Source organism: Pseudopodoces humilis, chromosome 29 (assembly GCF_049639895.1).
Source record: "Pseudopodoces humilis isolate 2021_Gansu_Grassland_sample_001 chromosome 29, ASM4963989v1, whole genome shotgun sequence".
Taxonomy (NCBI): Eukaryota; Metazoa; Chordata; class Aves; order Passeriformes; family Paridae; genus Pseudopodoces; species Pseudopodoces humilis.
In genome coordinates, this window is record NC_142228.1 from 305,262 (window position 1) to 317,704 (window position 12,443).

At 56.6% G+C, this 12,443-nt stretch overlaps 1 protein-coding gene across 2 annotated transcripts; it reads right to left on the reverse strand.

Annotated features, from left to right (window-relative positions):
• Positions 1-579: 579 nt before the first annotated feature.
• On the reverse strand, positions 580-10,848 carry LIMD2 (LIM domain containing 2). 2 transcript variants are annotated; one of them, XM_014261000.2, is made up of 5 exons: positions 10,643-10,848; positions 4,039-4,174; positions 2,309-2,353; positions 1,748-1,887; positions 580-1,286 (listed from the first exon to the last, which is right to left on the reverse strand). In XM_014261000.2, the coding sequence occupies exons 2-5, from the start codon at positions 4,078-4,080 to the stop codon at positions 1,127-1,129; spliced, it is 387 nt and encodes a 128-aa protein (XP_014116475.1). In that variant the 5' UTR covers positions 4,081-4,174; positions 10,643-10,848; the 3' UTR covers positions 580-1,126. The 2 variants fall into 2 exon arrangements, with proteins under 2 accessions (XP_014116475.1, XP_014116474.1); XM_014260999.2 differs by lacking the exon at positions 10,643-10,848 and adding an exon at positions 6,001-6,428.
• Between the last annotated feature and the right edge of the window lie 1,595 nt (positions 10,849-12,443).

The following is a 12,443-nucleotide window of genomic DNA, read 5'->3' on the forward strand; positions in this document are numbered from 1 at the left end:
TCATTTCTGAGCCTTCTGCAGAAGGAAGGGGTGAGGGAAGGAGCCCCAGGTCTGCAGCCTCACAGCCCCTGGGTGGTTTTTTGGGGTGTAAATCTGCCACCACTGTCCCTGTGGGGAACAGTTAAAGTTCTTAGTGAAGCTGAACCCCCCTGAGAGCCTTGCCAGGGTCTGTGTGCACAGTCCCTGTGGTGTCCCCAGGCCATGCTCGCCCAGCAGCCCTTTCAGAAGTTCTGTGAAAAGGAGAAATAACTTGTCCAACATCAGGCTCCTCTGGTCATCCAGCCTGTGGATCCATCCAGTTCCCAAAAACTTGGGGGCCCCAGGGGAGGCTTCTGGTCAGGGGCCTTGCACCCTGGTCACCTCTGCCCAGTCCTCATGGTCTGCAGGACCCCTCGGAGCACTCCCCAAAGAAGGGTGAGCTGCCTCTTTCCCACCCCCTCCCTTCCCTCCCAGCCTCACACACACACAGGTATCCAGGTATCCTTGATCCTGCAGACATAAGCTCTTTCCCCAGTAGCAGGGCAGACCTGACCACTAGTCCCACCTCCCCAGGCCCCTGAGAACACAGGACAAGACAGGGAAGGCTCAGAAACCTTGTATTACAAAAATAAAGGAGCGCATGTGAAGCTGCCGCGGGGCTCCAGCGCAGAACGTACCAGTCAAAGGCAAATATAAAAAAGAGACACTGTTAAACCGTGGCAGGGCAGCATCCTTAAGGCTGAACCATCCCAGCTGAACTGAGCTGATGTAAATCGAGGACCCTCCTTATCCAGAGCCCCAGCAGTGCAGGGCTGGTGGCAGAGCTGGGAGCTCTGCAGTCACTCACAAGCTGGATAAGCCCCCAGCTCGTCTCCTTTTCCATGGGGACAAGCCCGAAGTGGATCAACAGGGCTGGGACTCCCATGGGTGCAATTGCTTCTGCTCTGATCTCACTGGGGAGATGAGCCTGCAGAGCGAGGGCTTCAGGTCTGGGGGCTGCACCCTGGTCACCTCTGCCCTGTCCTTCAGGCCTGCAGGACCCCTGTGAACACCCTGCCCTCCCACAGGTCCTGCTTTACATCAGCTCAGTTAGCCCTGGCTCAGCTCCTCCGGCTCTGCTGGGCTCCAGGAGCGGGGCTGGCCCCACTCACGCCGACTTGGTCCCACTCTCCACCTCCTTGTGCACCCACAGCTCCTTGTGCTGCTTGCGCCCGAAGCCTTCGTCATAGTTGCCTTTACTCTTGAAGAGCTGTTGGAAGTGGGGCTTGCAGTAGAATTCCCCGTGGAGCGCAGCATAGCTGCCCAGGCTGGGGAGGGAGGGCAGGGTTAGACAGGCATAGAGATGGAGCTGCAGCCTGGGGAAAGTGAGGGGGGCTTGGGGACACCGAGACAACACGGGGGGAACATGCAGGAGGGGACCCTTAGGGCCAACAGCTCCTTCCCACCAGCAGAGGCTATTGGGGGCTGCTGTGAGTAGAGACGGGGAGGTCCCAGGGGAGCTCAGCCTCGGCTCTGTGTCCTCTGGAAGGAGGCTCTGGCTCAGCTCTATGTTCCCCTGGGACTGCTCTCAAGGGGAAGCATCTCTGCTTCTGTACCAGGTGGGATTTAGCTGAGACTTGGGCCAAGGTGTGCAGATAAACCTTTGTTTTGCAGTGATGGGTGGGCTGGGGGTCTTTGGCTACTGGCCAAGCAAGGGGCTGTGATGGGGGGGCACTATTTGGGAGGGTCTCGGCAGAGCTGCAGACACCATGGGGACAGCCTGGCTCACCTGAGCTTGGTGTGGCAGTGCTTGCAGCAGAAGCAGGAGTTGTGGAAGACAAATTTATCAGCCACCAGCCGCTCCATGGGATACACGGTTTTCTGGCAGGCAGTGCACATCTCCTTCACCTGTGCCTTCAGGCTGAAAGACTGGCCAAGGGCAGAACAAAGGGAGACAGAGGATGAGGACAGAGTTTGGGACACCCTGGATCCCTCCACTGCCCTCTCCCTGCCCTCTATTCACTGGGGAGCAGGAAGCAGCCTCATCTCCCTCACCCTCCCTGGGACACTCCACTGATGCTGGGCTGGATTGGAGCTTGGTCCTTGGGCTTTTGGCCCTTCCACCCTTGCCAAGAATCAGCAGGAAAAGGCCCTGGCACAGGGTGCCCAGGGAAGCTGTGGCTGCCCCATCCCTGGCAGTGTCCAAGACCAGGCTAGACAGAGCTTGGAGCAGCCAGGGACAGTGGAAGGTGTCCCTGACATGGCAGGGGTGGGACTGGATGAGCTTTAAGGCCCATTCCAACCCAGGCTGTTCTGAGATGATTCTATGATGTAGAAAAAACAAAGGTACCTTGGAGCGCTGCACTGTGCTGCTTCCTGAGCTGTTCTTTGCCTCCTAAAAAGGGAAGGAGAAAGCAAAATGAGAGCTGGGCACAAACCCCTGTGACCTGCACCTGTAAATCATCACCTGAGGCTCATGCACCTATACCCAGCAGCTCTGCACGGAGATGCTGCTCCCTCGGAGCGGGATAATCAGCTCCTCTTGATGCAGGTGCACAGGGCTCGGGCAGTGGGTCCTTGCCCGAGCTCAGGGGGCAGTGGCCCGTTCCCCCAGGCATAGCTGGGTGCCCCTCACTGTCCCGGGGCTGCTCGAGGCAGATGTTTTGCTTGCAGCTGCTCTGCCCCTCACAGCCCCTCACACTGGGGCTGTGCAGGCTCGGGGCTGTGGGAGGGCATGGGCAGAGCTCACAGAGCTCTGAGGCTCCTGTGTTTGGGGACAGAGGCTGCTCAGCCCTGCAGCAGCAGGACACAGACCCAAACACTGAGCAGCCTCTACCTGTGCCCCAGGTTTCAGGGCAGGGTGTCTCGGCACCGTGTCCATCTGCAGCTGCAACAGCTCATCCCTTCCAAATCCTCACCTGCTCCACATCCTGCACCCTCCCCAGGGCACCCGTGGGGTCCCTGACAGCTGCCTCAAGGAGTTTTACCTGCCTTGGCACTGATGGAAGTGCTCCCTCCTTCCCAAAGTTGGGATCCAAGGGGCAGTCACACTCCAGCAGGGTGACCAGTCAGGGTTGGCTCATCCCCCACTCCTTGTTCCCAAGGTTGAGTGAGGCAGTGTGACCCTAGGATGTCACCCCAGGATGTCACCCTGCTGTCCTTGTCCTTCCCCTGCCTGCCCAGCGCTGCTGCTCTCTACCCCCAGGCTGATCCCCCACCCCCTGTTCCTCCTGCCTTGCCCTTCCCCATCGTTTCTCCTTTGTATTTTTGGAAACAGATTGTTTAAGAGACGCACAGGAAACTGTCCCCTGGCCGAGCTGCCTCCTCAGACGTTTCCCAGCTGCTCTCACTGACTGAGGTCAGGGATGTGATTTTCCTCTCTCCCCCACGAGGCTGGAAGCAGGAGCCAAAGTCAACAGTGGGACATGGGCAGCGAGGAGGCTCTGGCTGTGTAAAACCAGTTGCATCCCTTGGCACTGGCAGAACAACCGCAGGTGCTCTCCTGGGGTTAGGATTTAATATGCTGTTTCCAGGCTCAGCTGACCAGAGCTAAGGAAAATGCTGCCTCTCTGGAGCTGAGATACATCCGTTCCCAAGGCTACAGCAATCCACGGCTGCTCGTCACTTCTCGGCAGCCTCCTGGCCCCATCGGGCACACTCTCTACTCCGTATCTGATAGATCTTCCCTCGGGGAAGGGCCGTATCCTGTCCCAGCAGGAGATGTTCCTGAACCTTTATGTTTTTCCATCTCCAATCACTCCAGTCCTAAGCAGCTCCAAAGTTCTCAATTGTGATCACGGAAAGCCATGGAAACACAAACAAACAGACAGCGACTCCAGACAGCAAAGGGGTGAGAGCTCTGGAGGGGCCAGAGCCTGAGGCTGACGTTCAGCATGCTCAGCAAACAGCACCTTCTGCTGGAACGTTCCTGCCCCCAGTTCTGTTGTTTGAGTAGCAGTGACTGTGCCTTTGATCACCCTAAAATGTCAGGTCAGGAACACAGCTTCTGTGTACAACCCTCCCTCCCTGAGAGCCCAAAGCCAGCTGAAATTCCCATACAAACCACAGGATGCCTCGTACATGAGTTGAGGGTGGGCTGGCGGCTCCCGTGGCCTGGAACATGGTTCCTTTCCCTTGTCTGTCTGTTTAATCCTGAGCTTGAAGCCTGTGGGCCGATGTTCCCTGCGGAGCTGTCTAAGACAGACTCTTGCAAGACCTGGAAAGGAAATGTCATCAGGAGTGGGGCTGGTTTCATCACCCAAGCCCAGCAGCTCTGCAGGAGCTGGTGTGTGCTCAAAGCTTCCTCCGTGGGGTCAGATCAGCCCCGCTGGGCTGGGGCTTCCTGAGAGACCCGAGGCACTGGACTGATGGACAGGAGATGCAGGTCTGGGATACTGAGACAGCAGCTGGAGAGTTTGGGGCTCTGAACACCTGGAAGGTGATGTGATGGTTTCTGCCCCAAACCCACACATGGAAGCACCAGGCAATGACCATGCCACTGCTAGCAAGGCTGACCCCAAGCCAAAGCAGCAAAACCAGCACTTGTGCTTCACTAATGCAGCCACTACAGGACTGGTGTTGCTGGAGGAAGGACTGTGATTTTAGTCTAATTTTAGCCCAGCAAAGTCTCGCTGATCACAGCTCAGCAGAGCAAGTGATGGGGATTTTGTCTCCTCGAGGAGCCCACGTCGGCTGAGCCTGTGTGATGTGCTGAGTGCCTCGGAGGATGAGGCTGACAGGGCTGGGACCAGCACAGGAAAAAACCACCAGCATTGCAAATCATCCCTTTTGGTAAAAACGAGCTGAAAGGGCACTGACAGCTCCTCAGGGGGTTTTCCCCACCCCACTTTACCTTCAAAACACCGTGAAAGATGAGCCCTGCTTTGAATACACAGGACAGAGCTGTGGGGTTGAGTGAACACTGCCAAGGGAGGAGCACAGCAGCAAAAAGGAGGGTGAAGGGATGGCTCTGCAATGATGGGGATGAGCTGGAGGCTGGAAAACCAGCACCTCCCTCTGCCTGGGACTGCCTTCCTGTCCTACTGAACCCCCTCAGCCTCATACTGCCACCCCAAAAACCTTCCTGCTTCTCAAGGGCTGGACTAGACACTGAGAAAGCCCCAGGGCAGAGACATGTAAGTGTGGAGGGCTTGCAAACATGTCCTGAGTTTTGGGGGGGGTTCTTTGGCTGCCAAACCCCCAGCAGCTGACATCAGCCTTGCATTACACCCAGCAAAGCACCTAAAATTCATGTCTGCTTTCAGAGTTGAAAGAGCCTTACCCCAGGTCCTGGGCACTGGTGGGTGCCCCTCACAGCCCTGCGGCTGCACAGCCCTGGTTGCAAACATTTCCCAGCCTCAGCTGAGACCCAGCCCTGTTCTATCAAAATCATTTCCCGTCTCTCTGCGGTTTGTTGCTATTTCCTGCTCTCCGAGCTTGCTCGCAGGCAGCTGCTGCTGAACCCAGCATCTGCTGGGGGCCAGGGCCCAACCCCACAGCCCCTCCCTGCCCCCCTTCCCTGGGACAGGACCTTCTCGTGGTCCCTCCAGGGTCTGTCGGGTCCTACGGCCCAGCACAGACGCTGCAGGGAACGCGAGGGACCCAGAAAACCTTGTGCCCCCACTCCACACACACCTCTAACACAGATGCACAACCCTCCCCTTTTCACCCCCCTTTTCACCTTCACCCCAGCATTTGTTACAAATATTTGTCCTCCCCCAACTTCCCTTCCCTCACAGCTCATCTTCCTCCCCTACCCCTGACACCTTCTTCCCCTCGGTTTTTCCAGACTCTTCATCACCCTCCTCTTGCCCTTCCTCAGAACCTGGGATAGGGGAAGGTGTCCCTGCCCATGGCACCAGATGATTTTAACTCAAACCTTTCAGGGGTTCTCTGATAAACACATGACTATTCCACCTACTATTTGTTCCTTCACTCCTCATGCCCCCAGCCCCGTTTCCCCTCAATTCCACGCACTTGTCCCACCGCACAGCTGGCTGTTCTCCCCCAGCCCCTGCAGGCCCCAGCCCTCCGTGCTCGTACCTCTCGCAGGCCTGTGCCCGCGCTGTCCCGGCCCGGCTGCAGAGAGAGCCCTTGCGGGAGCTGCTAAAGCTCCTTCCTGCCAAGGGCAGGAGCAGAGATCTCAAAGGGGAAGGGTGTGCTGAGGCGATAAGGGAACAGAACAAGTGAGGAACTACACGAGGTTTTCTTGGAGGCTCTCGGCTGTTGTCACTGCTCTTCCCAGGAGCACAGGCTGGCACTGGAGCCCAAGGCAGCCACCACCAGCCTCCATGAGGGGGGATCGTGGTGACACGGCAGTGCCTAAGGACTGCTGCCACACCGATGTTACAAAGCCTTCACGACAGCTCAGGAAGCCTCGGGCTCGCTGGCTTTGAGGGGTGCGGTGGGCAGGCGTGACAAAGCCCCAGGCCCACAGCAGAGACTGGCACCAGAGCTGCCGGCACAGTCAGGATCTGACTGTCCTCAAAGCCCTCAGCCACTCACACAGCCTGGGAAGAGCAGCAGCAAGGACCGTCCTCCTCTCTAGGTGGTGCCAGCAGTTTCGGGTTTTTGGCTCAGGACAAAGAGAGAACCCCTTCGCCTTCCAGCCTCTCTTGTCCTGCCCCTTGCAGCGCCTGATGGCTCCAGGCAGGGAGGAGTGTGAGGGGAGGAGGGCAACGCTGCTCGATCAGAGAGCTTTTCCCTAACAGCCTCCTGCATCCCCTCTCACCTTTCTGCCTGACCCTGGGGCAGATGGAGGCAGAGGGAAGCTGGGGTGGCCCCTCAAGGCAATCTCCGGTCTCAAGCTGCCGAAGGATCACGTTTCCCACAGGCGGGACGGGTGCAGGGAGCCTTTCCCCCTTCTCATCTCCAGAGGGGCCACCAGGGCTGATCCGGCCCGGCCCCCGTGGGCCTCAGGCCGGCGCTGTTCGAGGGGCTCCAGCACAGGGAAGGAGTGTGACCACGGAGGCCCAGAGGCCCCTCTCTACCATATGGTTCCCATTAGCAGCCCTGGGAAGGGTTTGTTTACTGCAGGGATCACTGTTCCACTGCAGGAGGCTTTCCCAAAGGCAAAGCGTGGTGTGGGGGATCTGGGCCCCCTTCCTCCTCCATCCTTGCAGCACATGGAGTATCCCCAGAGCAGGACCAGGCACTTCAGGCTCTCAGGCCTTTCCTCCAGGAAATCTTGGGCTGAGCTGATGACTGTGGGGATGGATGTCCCCAAAATCCTGTGCAGGATCAGTGAAACCCACACAGGACAGAGCTGATCCTCCAGCTCCATGGCCATCATCCCTCAGAGCTGGCCAGTGTGGGCAGGAGGCGAGCAGGAGCTGGAAGAGCCTGTCTCCTGATCCTGGGAATCACCCAGCTCCCAAGGCTCAGTTTCTGCAGTCTTGGGGTCTCACAGTTGACCCACCCATGAAACAAAGTGTGGTGCAAAACCAGCATCAAACAGGCCAGTCCAGAGCCACGCACAGCAGAGCCAGGGAAGGGATGATGGAGCGAGGCCACAGCTCCTACACTAGGCATGGAATCCCTTAATTCAGCTTCAGGTCTTGGCTCCTGTGTGGCTTTGAGCCAACCTCTTGACCTCACTGGCACTGGGGAGCCAGGGCAGCTCCCTGCTGGCTCGGCACAGGGTGGAGGACTTCAGGGAGCAGAATCTGGACATTTCTGGGGACATCTCCACCCTGCTGGTGAGATTCCTGGGGAGTGGACCTGACCCTGCCCCACCCCATGGCCAAGAACCACCTTCCACCAGCCTGCTCCACTAATCCACTTTCCATCCACGTTCTGCCTCTTGAAAGGCTGCCAGTAGGCAGGAAATCTGCAGCTGAAATGCTGAGGGATGCTGACAAGGAATAGTTGTGGGGAGGAATAGGGCTGCCTTTGTCAGGGCAACAATGGGGGACCCACAGGAGTCGGGGGGAGCCCAAGGGAAGTCCATGCCCACCCACTCCCCTCTCCCACTTCCATACCTGCCTCCCCTGAGGAAGAGGGGCACAGCTCCAGAAGCACCAGGGCCTGGGGACTGGGCTGGTCCCTGCCCCTGCCTCTCAGTGAGAGGGCCCATGGGCCAGCAGGATGCTACTGGGATTCACCTGCTTTCCAGAAGTAGAAACTGAGGTGGCCCATTCCTGAGACTGTGGTGTTTAATGGCAATCCATTAAAAATCATGATCTGAAGGGATTCTCTGCCCCCTGGGATCTCCTGTCTTGCTGAGAGTTCAGAGAGAGCAGAGAAGCACAGCAGAAATCCTGACAGGAGGATGAGAAGAGACTTTTCCAAGCAGAGTCAAATTCTCAGTAGTGCCAGACAAATATTGCAGGTTGAGAGGTTCAGGCTGGACATTAGACAAAAGTGCTTCGCTGGGAGAAAGCTTGGAAGCAGAACAGGCTAATAAGGTGCAATATAAACCTGGTGCAAACAAGCACAACAGGCAAAGAGCAGCTCATGTCCCTTCCCTCCCCTTGTAAGCTCTTCCCTAATCTCTTCCATAAACCATACTGCACCTGGAAACATCACCTCCTGTACATCAACACAAATGTACAGCCATTTACCATTAGACATTAGCTCTTCTCCCATCACATGTTTGTCTTTCATAGAATGACCACATTCAGGAGAAGCAATTCCTTTTAACTCTCGTGTGGTGGGGTGTCCTGCCGTGCTGACCTGATGCAAACAGGTGAGCTGCTCTGGCACCTCCACATCTGGGAGATCTCAGTCCTTGGTACTCTGATACAAAACTCCAGCAGTCCTGAAAGCCTTACATCCCTCCTTGCAGAAGAATCCAAGTGTGTTGTCCTTCCATTTTGTCTCTTTTCCCTGTCCTTTTTTCTGTCTCCACCTAAAATAATCATTTCCTTGGGCTCTATTATGAGGCCCTGTTGTTAGGTTAAGTGTGCTTAACATTGATATTGCAATAATCCTTTTGTCCAGATTTAATGTTTTCCATGCCAGGGCTTTTGCTAAGAGTGAGGTAAACGCTGCAACACCCCCAGCTGGCAGATAAAAAATACTTAAGTGGGAGGGGAAAGCAGACATGTCTTGGGGGGGACATGGCAGCTGCCTGGCAAAACCCTGCAAGCGCTCAGGGTGGGAGAAAAGGAAAAGAAAAACTCCATCACCCTCCAGGACCAGAGGGATAGTTGACTCACTGAAGGAAACCAGAGGAGGAATTCCCTTCCCTAATGACAAGTCTCATAGGAATTTTGCTGTCCAAAAAAAGTCAGGAACCTGTTTCTGAGCTGTGTAAGAATGAAGATGCATTCAGACACTTTGCAAAGCCCAAGAGGTTGCTTCTGATAGATCCTCACCTTGCAACTGGGAATTTGCTTCTTGCAGGGCTCCCATTTAAAAAGGACATTAATACTGGGGTTGTTTCAGACTAAGCTTGGTCAATTGCCCTACAATTTATTTTGTAATCTACATTAATAATGCTACAGATGTGCTGCTCCTGGCCTTAAACACACAACAGCTCAGCTGAGGCACCAGATGTCCTCCCTGTGAGAGCCCTCACACGACGTCTTTGGTGGACAAAGCCCAATTTTCAAGGCTGGATTATCAGGCTTTTTTCAAAACTGATACCCACACCATGAAAAAAATCAGCAGGAAATTGGTCATAAATATGATCTACAAGGTATCTTAGCTTGTTTGAAGTGACCCAAAGGAATTAGACAGATCAGGCTGTCTCAAAACACAGTAGTTACAGCACCAGACTGGGACTCAGGAGACCTGGGCTTGATTCTTAAGTCTGCTGCTAATTTTGGGTGGCAGTGGATAAATAATTTCATTTTTTCTGTTCCCCTTTCTGCACCTCCCCTTGATGAAAACAGAGCTGCTCTCCATTGTGAAGCCCTGGGAGATCCCTGGCTGTTAAGGGTTATGTCGGAGCCCAGAGCATTTGTGTTGTTATTAAATCTCACAGTCATGCAACAGCCTCCCCAGGGAAGTGATGAAAGACCTGTCGCTGGAAAGGTTTCAATGCAGGCTGGATGAGCGGTAGGAGACACACCATCGGGAATTGGCAGGCATTAACGGCGGGGGATAAGGGAGTCGGGATCTAACAGGTTTTTTCTTCCATCTCTGCTCCTTCTGATCAGCTTAATAAAATGGATCTGTCCAGCCCTCCTCCAGCATGTACTGCAGCACACAACAAAGGGAATTACAGCCCAATCGGGGAGCGGGAGCCCCGAAATACGCGCCCAAATCGGCGCCCCCGGAGCAGAGCCGGGCAGCGCAGGCCTGCGGCCGCAGCGGGTGCCAGCCCCCGCCGGGGCTCACTCGGCTCCGGGAGCTCACCCCGCTCCCCAGCCGGCTCCGGGGCTCCGGCAGCGCCTGCCCCGGCTCCCAACACCCCCCTTCCAGATCTCCGGTCTGCCTCCCGCGACCCCCGGGCCGAGCCCCCCTCCCGCAGCCGAGCGCTGCCGGTACCGCGGGGACGAGCCCCGGACCAGCGCTGCCGTGCCCGGGGCGCCCCGAGCGTTCCTGGCTCCCCTCTATCCCTTCTCCCTGCCCGCCCGTCTCTCTCCCTCCCCGCTGGTGGCTCCGGCTGCCCCCAGCTCTGCCAGCGCTGCGCGGTCGGAAATCCCCGGGGAGAGCGAACCCCTCGCTCCCCACACCGGGGCCGTCATTGTCTCGCAGCCGCCTCCCGCCGCCCTCGCTGCCCACGAGCCGAGCTCACCGCCGAGCAGGAGGATCCGCGGGGCAGGGCGGGGCCGTGCCGGGGCTCTGGTGCCCGGGGCTCTGGTGCCCGGGGCTCTGGTGCCCGGGGCTCTGGTGCCCGGGGCTCTGGTGCCCGTGTCCCGCCGCAGAGGCCGCGGCCGTGAAGCGGAGCCGCTTCCTGCGCTGCCACCGCCGGCTCCGAGCCCTTTTATCGCGGGGCCGCAGCAGCGATTGGCTCCCGGCGTCGAACCGGCTTCCAGCCGCTCGCTCCTTTGTGTGGAGCCAACCTCTAACCCCAAACCTTCCCCGCTCCCCTCAGCTCCCCGCTCCCTGTCCCTGGTCGCCCGCAGCTCCCCCGATCCGACAGCGCCGGCCCGGGAGCGACCCTTCCGCTTTGTGGCCCAGGGTGCAATTACCCCCCGGTAATTAGCTTTTCCAGCGTCTCTCCCGTGTGAGATTGCGTGTGCGGATTGGCCTTGCTCCAGGCTTTGGACACGGCCTTGGACTCTCTCCGCATGGCACTGACCCACCCCGGTAAGGGATCCCGTAGCATCCCAAAACAATCCATCTCTCCAGCGTCTGCAAAAGCCAAATTTCCCACACATGCGCCTCAACTCACTGTTTGCATGGGAAGGATCTTATCAGGCAGCAGCAGGAAAGGAGGATTCCAGTGCTCCTCACCCTCCAGAAGGACAAAACTGAGCTGCGATGGTTTCAGAAATCCAGGATTTATTCCATGGAGAGCTGATGAGCCAAGCGTGGGAGCGGGGCTGCAAAAGGTGGATCTGCCAGAGCAGGGTCCCATGGGCCAAGCACGGCCTGGACTATAAAGGCAGCTTCCCCTGGTGTTTGGAGGACTGGGATTTCCCCAGGAACAGGGCAAAACATCAGAAATAAATATAAATATTAATAGTTAAAACCTAAAGGTGGTTTCATGCCAGCTGAGGAAGCTGGAATGACCATGAGCCAGGAGAGAGGCAGCAGTAACCTGTAGCTCTGAGGACTTTACCTTAAGCTCCCAAAGCCCTCCAACAGGCCATAAAAAATATACAATGGAGTGATGGGAATATCTTTGAAAATGATGATGCAAGAACAAATATTCTTGTTTGGCTCCTGAACACAGTGTGGTGCCACTGGAAAGAGCCAAATGCTGGCTGGAGGTGTCCTGGAGCCTGAGCTCAGCTGCAGAGACAGGTGCTCTGTGAGCAGTTTGCCTGTAATTCCCTGCACAAAAACCACGACTGAGGAATTCACGGGAGTGTTTACCAGACAAGTAGACAGCAGTGATGTGATTTACCACCTCTGTCACTCTGCATTGCCCAGAGAGCATCTGTGCTGAACATGCTCTCTTGCCACAAATAAATGAGTGCAAATAAATGAGGAATTCCACTCTAGGTCTGAGCCAGCGGTGGGACGGTCACACACAGCCAGAGCGTCACAGAGCCAGGCACACGAGAGCATCCAAACACCCGAAACGAGGGCAGGCACCTGGGAAGAGAAGGAGCAGAGCACCCCCAACAATCGCTGCTTATCATTGGCAGGATGAAAGCCTTACAAACCTTGGAAAAAGTCTTGTGTTTGGACAGGCCTCTGCATACCCCTGGCTGGCAGAAATCCTGTTCCACAGAATCAGCCTGTTTGGCAGATGATTAATTACCCCATTTGCTAGACTTTAGCAATGGGACTGATAACCACGGGGCAGGAGTAACCACATGTGAGAACAGACTTTTCTCTGATGCTGGAACTTCACTGTCCCTTGTGCCTGAGCTCAGACCTGTACACACCTACACACACATGTTCACACACGTGTACACACCTGC